The 12811-nt window shown below is 43.0% G+C and overlaps 1 protein-coding gene across 8 annotated transcripts in view; it reads left to right on the top strand.

Annotated features, from left to right (window-relative positions):
- EPHA5 (EPH receptor A5) overlaps window positions 1-12811 on the top strand; it is a 208292-nt gene that overhangs the window by 112738 nt on the left and 82743 nt on the right. For 6 of the 8 annotated variants that reach the window (XM_061994328.1, XM_061994327.1, XM_061994323.1 and 3 more), the window contains one exon: window positions 5038-5373. The exons of the other annotated variants lie outside the window; for them this stretch is intronic. In XM_061994328.1, coding sequence (XP_061850312.1) covers window positions 5038-5373 — 336 coding nt within the window. The remainder of the gene's footprint in view (window positions 1-5037; window positions 5374-12811) is intronic. 8 annotated transcript variants of the gene reach the window in all.

Raw genomic sequence — 12811 nt, 5'->3', positions numbered from 1 at the left:
CAGCTTGTGTTTGGTAAACAGACAGGAAGAGAGCCTTACCTCTCTAATCTGCCTGGAGATGGTCATTCTTCTGAGTAGCCTCAAAACTTTGTGATAGAAGCTGCTTCCCCAAACCCACAGCAAAACCAGAGCTTATCCTCATCGTGTAGGAGGATGGTAGCATAACAAGCAGACTAGGATATTGGGAGTCTAGGGTCGAGTCAGTGGAATCCGAATCATCAGTTTTGCTTTTTGACTCCCATCTAAGAACTATCTTGTCAGCCGCAACTTCAAAAGTTTCTTGATCAGTTTACATTTCAGGTACTTAGGGCCACAACTTGCATGCCCCAGCTAGTCCCACTGAATGTAGCACAGACTAGGGTTTTTGCTGAGCTGGGTTTGTCATGCTCCCAGTGTGATTTTTGCGGTGCAAAAGTGGTTGAAAAGGACCAAAGAGGAGCTGAATTACTGGGGCAGGAGCAGATAAGGCTTCCAAGGAACTGAAGCAATGGAGAAAAAAGTAGATTTTTGAGTCCATGCACACTCAGAGCTACTGGGCAGTGGCACACAGTGATGTCTATACTGTTGCATTGCACTAAGGGGGCATGGTAGTAGCCTTTTGTGAATACAGATGTCCTTTCTAGCTTCCCAAGTTTGCACTTCAAAAAGAGAAAAGAAAAAGTCTGTTCCCATTGGAGAGACTGTCTCGCAAAGGAAATAGCACTTGGCAGGTCTCTGCTTGCCCGCAGGAGGTACTTGGAGCAGAATCAGGGCCCTTGAACTTTGTGTTTGCTTTTTACCAGCCAAAGGAGCATGAAGCACGTGGCTGTTGGAAGGTGCACTGCAGGGAAAAAGAAAGCCCTAGGCAGCATGGCAGTAGCTGGTGCTGTCAGATCAAAGGGGCCTTGTGGGGTGAGTCATGCAAGCACTTCTCAGTTTATTAAACAGATGTGCCAATGTCTTTTGGAGTTGTAGCTAGAGTGGGTTACAGCATGAAAAGCTTTGATACCAGGGCTTCTTGATGTCCATTTTGCCCCTTGGCCTGACTTAAAAAAACATAAATGAGAGATGATGAGCTCCAACATGGTATTGGGAAATGGGAAGAGGAGTACTCTCAGCTCTGGAACCACATATGAAATCAGCATCTCTGTGGAGGCAGAATTGACAGAGACTGACACAGTGTTACTGCCAGTGCCATTTGCCTGTTGCAGGTGTTTCTCCTCATCCCTTCTCTGGATGGAGATCCAGTCTGCATAGGACAGGATTTCCAGAGAGGCAGAAGCAAGCTTGGTGACGTGATGACATGTTAAAAGGAAGTGAACTTCGAGTGCCTATCTCCCTCAGGGTTATGGTGCAGTTTGAGTCCTGTAGGTAAAGGCTGTAATTTCTGATTCTGCAAATACCACGGGATTTTATTTTTATGTTTGTTTGGAATTTTTATGCTTATTTGTTTTCATTTTCTTAAAAAGATTGTTTGAGTGGTTTTGCTTCAGGATTTTGTTCTGTTTTGAAAGCTTACTTATAGTAAGTTAGTTTCAAGCACAGACGTGGTGCCTGGAGCTGTATTAGGATATGGACTGACAGGGTGCTGAGGGCTTCTGGGGCAGATCAGAGATTTGGTACCAACCAAGGCACTGCTCAGCTTCTCTTGTCCTCTGCAAAAAGCAGTTGAGGATGTTGTATCATCTCTGCTGGCATCCATGCTTACTGCTTCAAAAGCAAAGTGGGTCATCTGAGCCTTCTCCATGTGCTTAGTCACTCTCACTTGCCCTATGCATCCTTCCCTGAGATATTGTCCTAATCCAGCCATATTTGTGCTGAAAGTGATGAGGAGGGCCTGTGGGCTACCCCAGCTCAGCCGCAGGGTGGTAAATTTTGGCAGAGCCAGTAAAGGGTAGGTAGTGACACTAACACTTTAAACCAGTCCAGTTAGATGTGGAAGAGAACATCTCACTGTGAATTGAAACACAAGTGAGACAGACTTGAGTCATGACCGTAGGAAAAATATTTCAAGTGTTTAATATGTTTTTATTATTTATTACCACAGAAGTTAATAGTAGTCGTAGGACTACCTCAACTTGAACTCTAGTTAATTTTAGATAATGTATCAGTGTCTATTTTCAGGTATACACCTGCAAAGTCCTGTTGCCAGTTGGTCTAGCTATAAAAGTCACATTTTCCTAATTGAAAGCAAGTGCTTTTCTTTCCCAAGCTGCATGAGTCTCCTCACCACCTCTGGCATCACTAAAGAAAACTAAATGATGCACCAGTGTAAACTACTTAGTTAAGTACAGTGGGGCAGGAAATACATTTTTATTTAATTTTATTCTTTTTTTTCTATTACTTAAGTAAGTCATCTAAGTAGTGTTTGGTAATTTTCAAATAAATAGTGTTGTGATGCAGTCTGAAATAATTGTTGCCTTCAGATAAAAAAAAAAATGGTCCTGATAGGAATTTGAGATTTCTCTTAATATTATTATGTATCTTCCTGGAAATAATTGTGCTTCGTTTCTTCTTAAGTAAGTAATCCTATCTTCCATACCTTGCACAATGTCTCTTAAAAATAAAAACATAATTGCAACCTTTTTTTTTCCTCACTCATCTCTGACACGAAACTGTATTCCTCTTCAGAGCATACTGGGGAAATATTTTTAATAGTATGACACAAGACAAACTGAAGATTTTATAGCATTTAGTGCAAAATTCTGCTCACAAAAAAGTTTACAATATCTTTGTCTTCATAAAATATTTGCCTCTCAACAGTAAATTGTCATGGAGGAGGAGTGAATCTTACCTGCTTAGGGTATAAAGTAGCAAATGGAAAAAAAAATCCAGTAAACTAATGCCTTTGTCCTTGACAAAAGAAGGCTGGAAATTAAAACAGAGCTTGCTAGCAGACCTAGGGCCCCCCTCCTGAAGGTAAAACACCGTTTTGTTCTCCCAGCTGTGATTTATCAAAGTTTTACCCAAGTACGGCTTCAGGATTCTTCAAGTAGGTCTTATTAGATATGTGTAGACTACTAAAGACCTTTCTCTGAGCCCCCGTGAGAATGCTAATTTTGTAGGTTATGAAGTCCCACTAGCTTCAAAGCACTTCCACTGAAGTTGATGTTTTTAAGCCTTCAAGAAGAGCAGCTCATTCTTTTGTAGAAAGCAAGTAAAAACCTCTGGTGACTTTACTAAAGTAATAATTCATCCTGGGTTAAAGACACATTGTCCAGTGTTTCTCATGCCCGAGTTCTTTGGTTTTTTTCCTAGAGTATTGGTAGCAGTAAAAGGGCCTTCGTCCAGTGGAAGAAAAAAATACAGCAATTTAACTGGTAAAAAAAAGTAACTAAAAAAACCCCGAGTGCAATATCTGTAACTCCACACACCTCCAGTGATGAATTTCCTAGGTTCCAGTATATCAATATGACAGTGCAGAACATAGTCCTGACTTGGGCTGTACCTTGGTGTTATTAGCTAAATAACACTGGCTCCCCACAGCAGCTTGCTCCCCATTCATAGTGATCTGAAGTGAGCACGGAACAAAAAAAAGTTGACCTGCCACTCCCTAAACTGTCTCCCCTTTTGTCTTCAACTGCTTTTCCTCTTGGAACTAAAAACCAATGTCAGGATTTTTTATTTCGTCTGTCATCAGGTTTTACATTGAATCAGAACAGCTTGAGTAAAAATCATGACAGTGGTTTATCAGGTGTTAGCAATTTTATAGACTTAAAAAGGGGAACAGGAAAGGAAAACAGAGGAAAACGCTTCTGGTTTATAAGATAATTTCATTTTTGCAACACTGCCTGTTTTAAATAACGAGTCAAGTTTAATTACCACAACAAAACACGACGATGACAGCCTAAGACAGGCTGTTAAATGTGTATGGATTTCTAGCTGGTGAGGCTACTTGTTGGGCCCTTCTCAAGGAACTGCTTGTGGATTTTGACAGCTTCATTCAAATTGAAGTGAAGAATGTGTTGCCTTCCCTCCACTACCTCCCTTGGAATAATCCCAGTCTTTGCTCTATAGCTTCTGGTAGTGCCATGACTAAAATCTGTCCCAGCTTGCTTTGATAAATTTCTCCTTTCTTCTTTGTTCATTAGCATTCACTAAGTATATAACGTGTATGTCTTGCATGAGATTCCTGCTTATCCTTTTCAGGGTGTACCTGCAGCTTGTCCTTCATCTCTAACACAAGCCTGTTAAAAAACAAAAACCTTGCAGCACCTTCTGCAAGTAAGCAGTCTTGAAGGAGTCTCCAGGTGGGCTTTGCTTGCCCAAACATGGCCTTTCCCAGCAGAACAGCTCACCTTTTGCAGTAGCTCCTCCTTGGACAGCATTACCAGTGCCACACTGGCATCCTGAGCTGGCAGGTTTGGCAAAATAAGGAGGCACAGCGTGGCAACCCAACCATGCTAGAGCTTGGCAGGCACCAAGAAGGCTGCCCTAGAGCAGCTGGAATCAGCCGTGGTTCCAGTGGCCCGTGAAGATCACCATCTGCTTTGGGCTATACGGAGTGTCTCATTCAGGTGTGATTTGGATGCCCAAGGTTAGGTTTCACTGTTGCCAAACAGCTGACGAGGCAGGACGGGTGCATGCAGAGGAGAGATTTGGTGACTGAGTTGAGTACCTAGTAGCAGGAGCACCTAGGTGTATCTCTTTTTTGTAGGACCTAGGGCTAGTAACGTAGGGGCAGTGGGATGAGGAGGTGGAATCTTGAAGCTGACAGTGACTGGAGTACAGAACAGACTTGCAGCTCTTGTCCCAGGAAGAAGAAAGAGACCACCAGAGGCAATTCCCTGGGGTGGAGTACTCCTCCTGTTGTGTTTAAGCCAGCCACCTCGTATCTTGTCCTTCTGTGCAGGTGGCTGCATCCGAAAACAGACCTCTTGAGGTGAGGTTGGAGTGCCCAAACAAGTCCCCATTTTCCCAGTACTTTGGGTGCTGCTGCAAATGGTCCTCTTGTACTTTTTGGCACACGAGCATCTCCTTTCAGCTTAGAGAGTAGTAGAGAGCAGGATGACTGATAATACTGTTTTTACCATGTGTTTTTCTTACTTTACAAACCAGGACCCCCCTCTGCTCCTCGGAGTGCCATCTCAAATGTTAACGAGACTAGTGTCTTTCTGGAATGGATTCCCCCTGCTGATACTGGTGGAAGGAAAGATATGTCTTATTTTATTGCATGCAAGAAGTGCAACTCACACTCAGGTCTGTGTGAGGCTTGTGACGGTCATGTCAGGTACCTCCCCCAACAAACCGGCCTGAAAAACACCTCTGTCATGATGGTGGATCTACTTGCTCATACAAACTATACCTTTGAAATTGAGGCAGTGAATGGAGTTTCCGACCAGAACCCTGGAGCTCGACAGTTTGTGTCTGTAAATGTAACCACAAACCAGGCAGGTAAGTGGATCTTCAACCTGGGGAAATGTCTGGGGTGGGAGCCTGAGCCAGTTAGACCCAGTGCAGACCTCCCTTTGAAATGGGTAGAAGATCCTGTCATGGAGGACAGGACTTGGGGCCTCTTCATATATGTATGTGTGGGTCATTGTGTCTCATAGGTTATAATTACTGCAGTCTTGTACATGTTTCCTTCCAGCAGGACACAGGATTTGTGTGGCTTTTTTTCTCCTACACTAAGTGACTCAGAGATCTCTCCACTTCTTTTGCACTTTGGTATATCCACTCAATAAACTAGAAAAACAGTTGCCTCTATTCTTGGGAAAGGGAAATTTCTAAGTGTTCATGCCAATAGTTAAAACGTCCTGGCTTTGCAAACAGTTAGCCTAGGAAAATTATTTTGAATGACTTTAGGAAATTTATTCCATCTTCGGCACTATGATGCTAAAGTGACCAGACTCAGGCTGGTGGGATATGGTACATTGTCATTGCTTCTCCAATAACGTAGGGCTAAGATATCATTGCATACTGTGTCCTTCTTGGCTTTGCAGAAGTCATGTAGACTGGTTTGTTCCTTTGTCCAGGGCTCTGGTCTGTCTGCCTGCCCTTTGCCCAGAGGTTGAAAAGGGCTGTCCCCTTAGACACAGACAGGGAGTTGCTGTTATCCCCTGACATTTGGAAGTGTGATGGGAGCCAAAAACACTATTACATCTGCTTCCTTGCACAACAACAAACTAGGCACATCATATAGCTTCTGAAAGCCCTGGAGACCTTTCTGTCCTTCTCTAGTCACTCATGCTCAGTGTTTTAGGATCTCTCCCTTTGCCTACCTGGCTTGCCTCCTATCATTTAATTCAGAGCTCCACAGTGGCACTTGGCCACCGTAGAGTTCTTCCAGGAATATGAACTACTGGTATTTGAGACTGTGAGGACCATGCTGCCAGGTTGCTGGAGTCACCCCTTCTCCTTTCCAACAAGGCTTCACTGGGAAAGCCAGTGCGGTAAGGAATGTAACAGCTAGACGGAAACTGGCAGATTCTCACCACTGAACAGAAAAATGCTAGCTGGTGCAGAGCTGCATTTCATTCCTGCTGTCCAGGTACAGATGTGTGGGCTTGGCAGTCAGCAGCAAGAGAGGGCGACTGCATTGCACTTCATCAAATACCCTCCTGGTAATTAGACTGGATTGTTGAACTGTTGGACAAATCGTCCAGATATGTCTAAAAGAAAATAAAAGCAGGCTGGGGTTGCTGCTGATGTATGTTGCAGGAAATCATCTGGAGAAACATCAGTGCATGGCATTATGACACCTGTTAAAGGCACCTGTTTAATGCAGGACAGTGGGCATCACAGTCTTTACACTATTTACTATTTTCCCAATGTGAAGGCTGCTGCCAGTAACTTTGTTGTTGGAAAAGTGTATCTTGCTGTTAGTGGGTTTGCATTAGTATTTCATTGCTCTCATCGGATCTTCCCTGATGTGCAAAGTTAAATCCACATAAACCTCAGTAAATGTAGCTGCACAAGAGGAGATGATACATTGCTGATCAGTGCAGTCTGTGAGGAAATGGTCCTGTGTGAATTATGTGGCAAACTCCCCATAGTTGCAGCAGGATTTATCCACGTAGCTGCCTTCCTGTTCATCAGGCCAAGAATAACCTCTTTGCACAGTTATCACCTCCAGCATTATCCTGTTGTAGGACATGATAGATGTGTGATGAAGGCAGCTCATGCTAAGGACAAATGGGTGAATGCAGCTTCTGGTTGAGTCTCACTCTTTCACCTGGTGGAGCTGCAATCAAGGGAGGTGCTAATGGATCAAGACACGAGTGTTTGATTCACTGTGTGATGTTGAAAATGCTCGACAGGCGTTTGAATCAAACCTCTGTCCTAAGCAAGGAGCAGTCCGTGTATTTTGTTGTCTCTCTGACTGGTCAGGAGAAAAACTGGGCCTATCTGCTGTAGCTGTGGCACTGAGTGTGCTTCCCCATAGTGTGCTTGTTGTGCACTCCCAGGGGTGATGATCTTTTTTTCTATTCCAGAAATAAAGCAACCATAGAGAGGGACTTTGCAAATCAGACTAGCTGACAAGTGTAGATATCTTGTTTTCTTAAGGTACCTCCAAAACATGTCCTTTGAGGCAAGTTATGGAGGTGTGTAGGTGGAGTGGTCCATGCCTGGACATGCCCAAAGATGCTGAGTATCTCTGAAAAAACCTCACCTTCAGCTATCTTCTCTCAAATAAGAGCAGGCAGGACACTGCCTTGCTCAGGGAGTCTCAACTCACTCATCCCCTTGAAATTGCCACCAAGAGATGCACCTCTGGGGCCTCATCTTTTCCCTTATATAGGGTTTCTACTGGAATGATTGTACTTTCATGAAGGCTGGTGTCATAAAGTTGAGTCACTAGAAGCAGTGACACAAGGCCAACTGCAGCAGTAGGAGAACAAGTTCAAGAGCTGCTGGTGGTAGAAAATGAAAAAAGTTGCATGCTGCCAGGATCTGTTTTGTTGGCTTGGCTTTTGTCCATCACAAATAGACCATGCTAATTTCAGGACTGCAGAGAATGCACAGGCAATGGGGTACCGGGCTCAGCATCTCTTCTGTGCATGGGAGCTTTTGGCAGCAGGAGCTATCTCTGGTTTGGGCTCTCAAAGTGATTGCTTCCTGAAAATAACATGGTTTTCTCCGAAATAATCTATCCCAATTCCTCTCTTCCCGATTTAAAACAATGAGGAAAAGAATTGGCACCAGCAATCAGTCTGGCATTTTCAGACTGATGTAATTTTCCTCTGAACTTTTGAAATCAGATTTGGAAATACAGTAAGGAAGCAGTAATGTTTTGTGCATAAGAGGAGGCAGATCAGCTAATGGCAACTGGTGACCCCAACATGCTTCTGCTACCCCAGTCTCTGGGGACCTGACTACTTAGGATGGAACTGGTCCACATGGGACTTAGGGGCCCTAGGGTCGGGACACAGGACTAGTTTGCTTATAACCCTGTTGCAATCCCCAAACCTCTGTTGTTTCTGTGGGATTTTACTGATGCTTTCTGATGGAAAATATGTATCTAGAAAGGATGAGCGACACCACAGACCAAGGGAGGTGGAAAGCTCACTGCCCTCCATCATGACTGCCCTAGAGCTTCTGCAGGCAAACAGAGGACATTACTCCCTTCACAAGCACGAGAGTTGGACAAAGAATGGTTCTCCCCATGGGATTGCTGCTAAACACTTGCCCAAGGGACTTCCCAGCACAGATGGCAGGGAGCCATCTGTGATGTACTCTCACAGTACATTAAAAAGCGTGCCTCATACAAGTGGACTGGAGCCCAGTAAATAATACATAAGTGGCAATGATGGGATTGAGCTAGCCGTCCTTTTTTGTTTGTGGCTTTGCTCAAGTTTTCCTATTTTTGAAACTGCCACCTATTCAGCTGATTTCCAGAGAGCAGCCTGTGTGCACTGCTAGTACTGAAGTTTGCTTTTCAAGTGACAATGGTGTGACTTTTTTTTTCTCAGTGATTTCACCAGGCTGGATGATTAAGTAATGCTGTCACTCTAGACAGAGATGTGCCTCTCCCTTGAGGTCTTTCATCTTATCTGCCCTGTATACAGAAGCACCTACCATGACGTCTTGGTCAGAGACGTGTGTCTCGTAATGGGTCTGTAGGGAACAAGCAGTTGTGATTCATGGCTGTCTGCACGTGCATTGTATCATCGTGGGAGCACACCAGGAAGATGCACTGTTTAAAATCTTTCTAGATTTGAAACTTGCCAAGAGTATTCACTTTAAGCAAGCTTAAACAGACAAGCAATTCTCTTAGCTTTTTGTTTGCAGAATCTCTGGTACTGTGCATGGCTTAAGGCACGGAACTGGCTTGGAGGTGGGGGGTGTGAAAATGGGATAGTTCTGCTGCCATCTCAAATGCCACAGACTCCTTTGTACTTAAAGACCTTATCTCTGTGTGTTTTCAGATATACCCCCTCCCTATCTTGTGTTTGAAAAGTCAGAAGCCAGCATTCAGTTCCCTTCTGTGACCTGTATGATATTTTTAAGTCTTTTTGAGTCTTTTGAGGGAGAATGGGAAGCAATATCCAGACTTGCTTGCTAACAGAGGAGGAATTAGTGTGTATAATGCCTCAAGGAGTCTGCATGCCTGAGGGCAAACCAAAGATACAAGTTGCATCCTATGCTGCAGTAAGGCTATTTAAGCAAAGGTGTTGGAGGACGGGACCTGGCAACCTATGAGGCATAGCTATGTTGTTGCATGATCAAAAAAAACATTACATGCTTGGAGCACCTGGAAAGCCCTTGGAGCAGGGACGTGTGCAGAAAGCCATGATTCTTACTCTAATTGTGCAGGCTGGGATGCTCTAGTGGGGGAAACAAGGGAGAAAGTGTTTGTCTTAGCACTCAGGATGTACCAGTCTTTGAAAAGCAATCAAGGGCAATTCAGAAAGGGAAACCTGCCACATAGAGCTTGTTACAGTCTTAGGTCAGCAGCTGTGTGCTCTTGAAACTGGACTGCAGTCCTGCAGTCTGGGAAGAAAAGATCAAAAATCAAAGCAAGAAAATGACCATGCTAGGAAGCATGTTTTCAGAGATTGCTTTTGGGAATGGACAGGTTTGAGTCCCATAGGGTTCAGGGTCTGATTCTTGCAGCTTTCAAGTTGCACAGTGTGGTTTGAGTTGGGGAGGAAGGGAGCTTGCTTATTTCCTTTAGGAATCCCAAAAACTTTCTAAGAGCGTCCTCCAGTAGATGCAACATGTTGCATGCATCTCACATGCAAAGCAAGGCTGGTTTTGCACCGTTCAACCAGAGCTACTGGCCTGCAAATCCTAGGCAGATGCTTATTTTCTGAAAACTCCTTTTCCAAAGCCAGAACGTCAAGCAGAGCTTGCCTGTAAACACACACTGTAACAGTACTTGTTCCGCTGAACTGCATCATCTTCCCAGCAATGGTCAGTAGTGGCTACGATAGAAGGGCTGTGAGAATGAGACAGACACGTACTGAAACTTCCTTAGAGCACTCTTCAGACTCTGGGGATAACCTCTTTGTTCTTTATAGCTCTTAATGGGTTTTTCTCCCATGAATTTGTCTAATCATTTTATGAACTCTGAGAATATTTTAGCAGCTGCAGGCAATCCTATATGAATTTGGTATGTCTGGTAGTTTAAGTTTTGCATTGGATTCACGTTGGTCAGAGAGGAGCTATTAGTGGCATAAATAGAGGGTTTAAGACTTGCAATTGCCCATCATTTGTAAATTACTGCCATTTAGAGATGCGACACTACCTTCCAGTGTGTTAATACAGGTATATTGCAGCATTTAATCTAGAATTATGTACTCTTAAAAGAAAAATGTAGTCTTCTGTACCAGGATGGGCAAATATAGGGGTATTTTAATAAGCAGAGGTAAACTAGTAATGCCTCAAAAACCATAATCTCCATTTAAACCTGAGAGCACTGTAGCAAGTGGCAGCATGGCTATGCCTTGCAGTAGGATCCTTTTGCTGGCTGTGAACATCCTTTGTGTCAAGGGAGATGTGAAAATGAGTATCAAGCTTCCAGTGAGAGTTCAGGCAGGAAGATAGAATAATTCCATTTGTGAAGTTTCATGCATATGCTGGTAATATGCTGGTATATTGCTTTGTTTTTGAAGCGTGGTCACATGTAATCAAAGAATGCAATCGTAGGTAGTTAAAAAACAAACATGCTGTCAGAGCAATGACAGACCTGAAAGCCAGTGTTTTACAAAAGGTTTATTATTTGGATTTTTTTTTGTGATGCCCACATTTATTCTGAATGCAAAATCTTCATCCCTTGTCCTACTCCAGAGTTGTGAGTTTACCCCAGCCCAGATGGCCAGGTGTCTGCTACCAAAGGAATTAAGGAATTATGGAGCTGAATATTTTACTGGTTTATTTATACATCCCCAGTTAATATTGCAACTTTTGCATGGTTTGTTATAAGTCTTTTTCTTGTACATGGAGTATTAGAAATACATGCTTAACGACTAAGTATGTGAGATGACCCTGTTGTTGATATGGGAGGACGTTAAAAGGTGAAATAAAAAGCATTTTCCCACATCTACAGACAGATCTTTTAATTTCTACATGAAATTATAATGTCTCATTTATAGATGAAAATAAAAATAGTAAGAAATAGTCATCCTCATCCACTCTTCTCCTGAAAAAGGGAAAGAGAAGGGCTCTGAAGTTCTTGTGACAAGACTGAACCACTGATATCTGTTGTATGTTGTGCAATAGGGTGCAGGTTTTACCATCTCCCAGTGGCAGCGAGACAAATATCTTTATGGTAAAGCAATTAGTCTCCTTCAAAGCATTGTACTTGAGAGGCAGTCACCTGAGCTATGAAAAGCAAATACCGGGTTACACCTGAGGAAAAATTTACCCATGGACTGCACCAAGATGGTACCATGCAGCTGGGTGCAAGGGAGGAAGAGCTGCCCAAAAGCTGCCGAGGCAGCAACACCGACACTGATGGCTCCGTAACATCCTGATGTTGCTGGGATCACCACCAGCAACGCAGCCTCAGGCTTGGGGTAAAGGAGCAGAGATTGGGCAGCCCAAATCTATATTTTTATAGTTCTATGAGGAGTAAATATTGGTGTTTTCCAAAATGCATAGAGCAGACTGTGGTGCAGTTAGGTGTGGTGAGAGCTTCACAAGGTCAGAGCAGTAAGAAATTTCTTTTTTTGCAGAACACCACTGACGTTACTTTGCAAGAGTGATAGTCCTCGTTTAAAATTTGATTTCCCATTTTGCTGGCATATTTTTAAAGGATTGCCAAGTAATCTAAATCTAATCACCTTTAAACAGTCTTTGGGGCCAAGAAGTTCTCTTTGTATTGTGCTGAGCGTAGTACTTGACAGAGAGCAAAAGAGAAGCATCTAAAATGGTTTCACTGCCCAGATGACATCAATGTATAGATTTAATTTTTTTCCCCATTAATGCAACTTCTGAATTTTGCTGCTAATAAAACCATATTCAGCTCTTGAATCTCAGTCTGCAAGCTGATAATTCCTTTGTCTGATATGTTATTTATCTGATTTTAGCATTAAAAGCAGTTTTACATTTTTAACACTCTGTGTAGATAACACTTCTGAAAGTGCTGTTAGGACACAAGGATTCAAAAATAGCCAAAAAAGAATGTAAAAATATTTCCAGTGCTGTTAGAGGAACAGCAAGGGACCCATAGGCATTTAATAAACATCCCTTTTGCTCTCTGACTGCAGCTTTTTTACCTTACTGTGTAAGTTCTTTACAATAAATCTCCCTCAAAAGTTAAATATAATGGTGGAAGAGCCAGAGTAGTTTGAAATTTTTGCTTTTCAGCAGTTGTACATTGAATGAGCTGTGCTATAGAAACACTGCTTAGAGTAAAGCAACTTCATAGGGAATTTCACCTTTCCCA

The sequence above is a fragment of the Colius striatus genome, chromosome 3 (genome assembly GCF_028858725.1).
Source record: "Colius striatus isolate bColStr4 chromosome 3, bColStr4.1.hap1, whole genome shotgun sequence".
In the NCBI taxonomy this organism is placed as follows: domain Eukaryota; kingdom Metazoa; phylum Chordata; class Aves; order Coliiformes; family Coliidae; genus Colius; species Colius striatus.
Note: the sequence above shows the minus strand (reverse complement) of the source record. Positions and strands in the feature narration are given on the sequence as shown.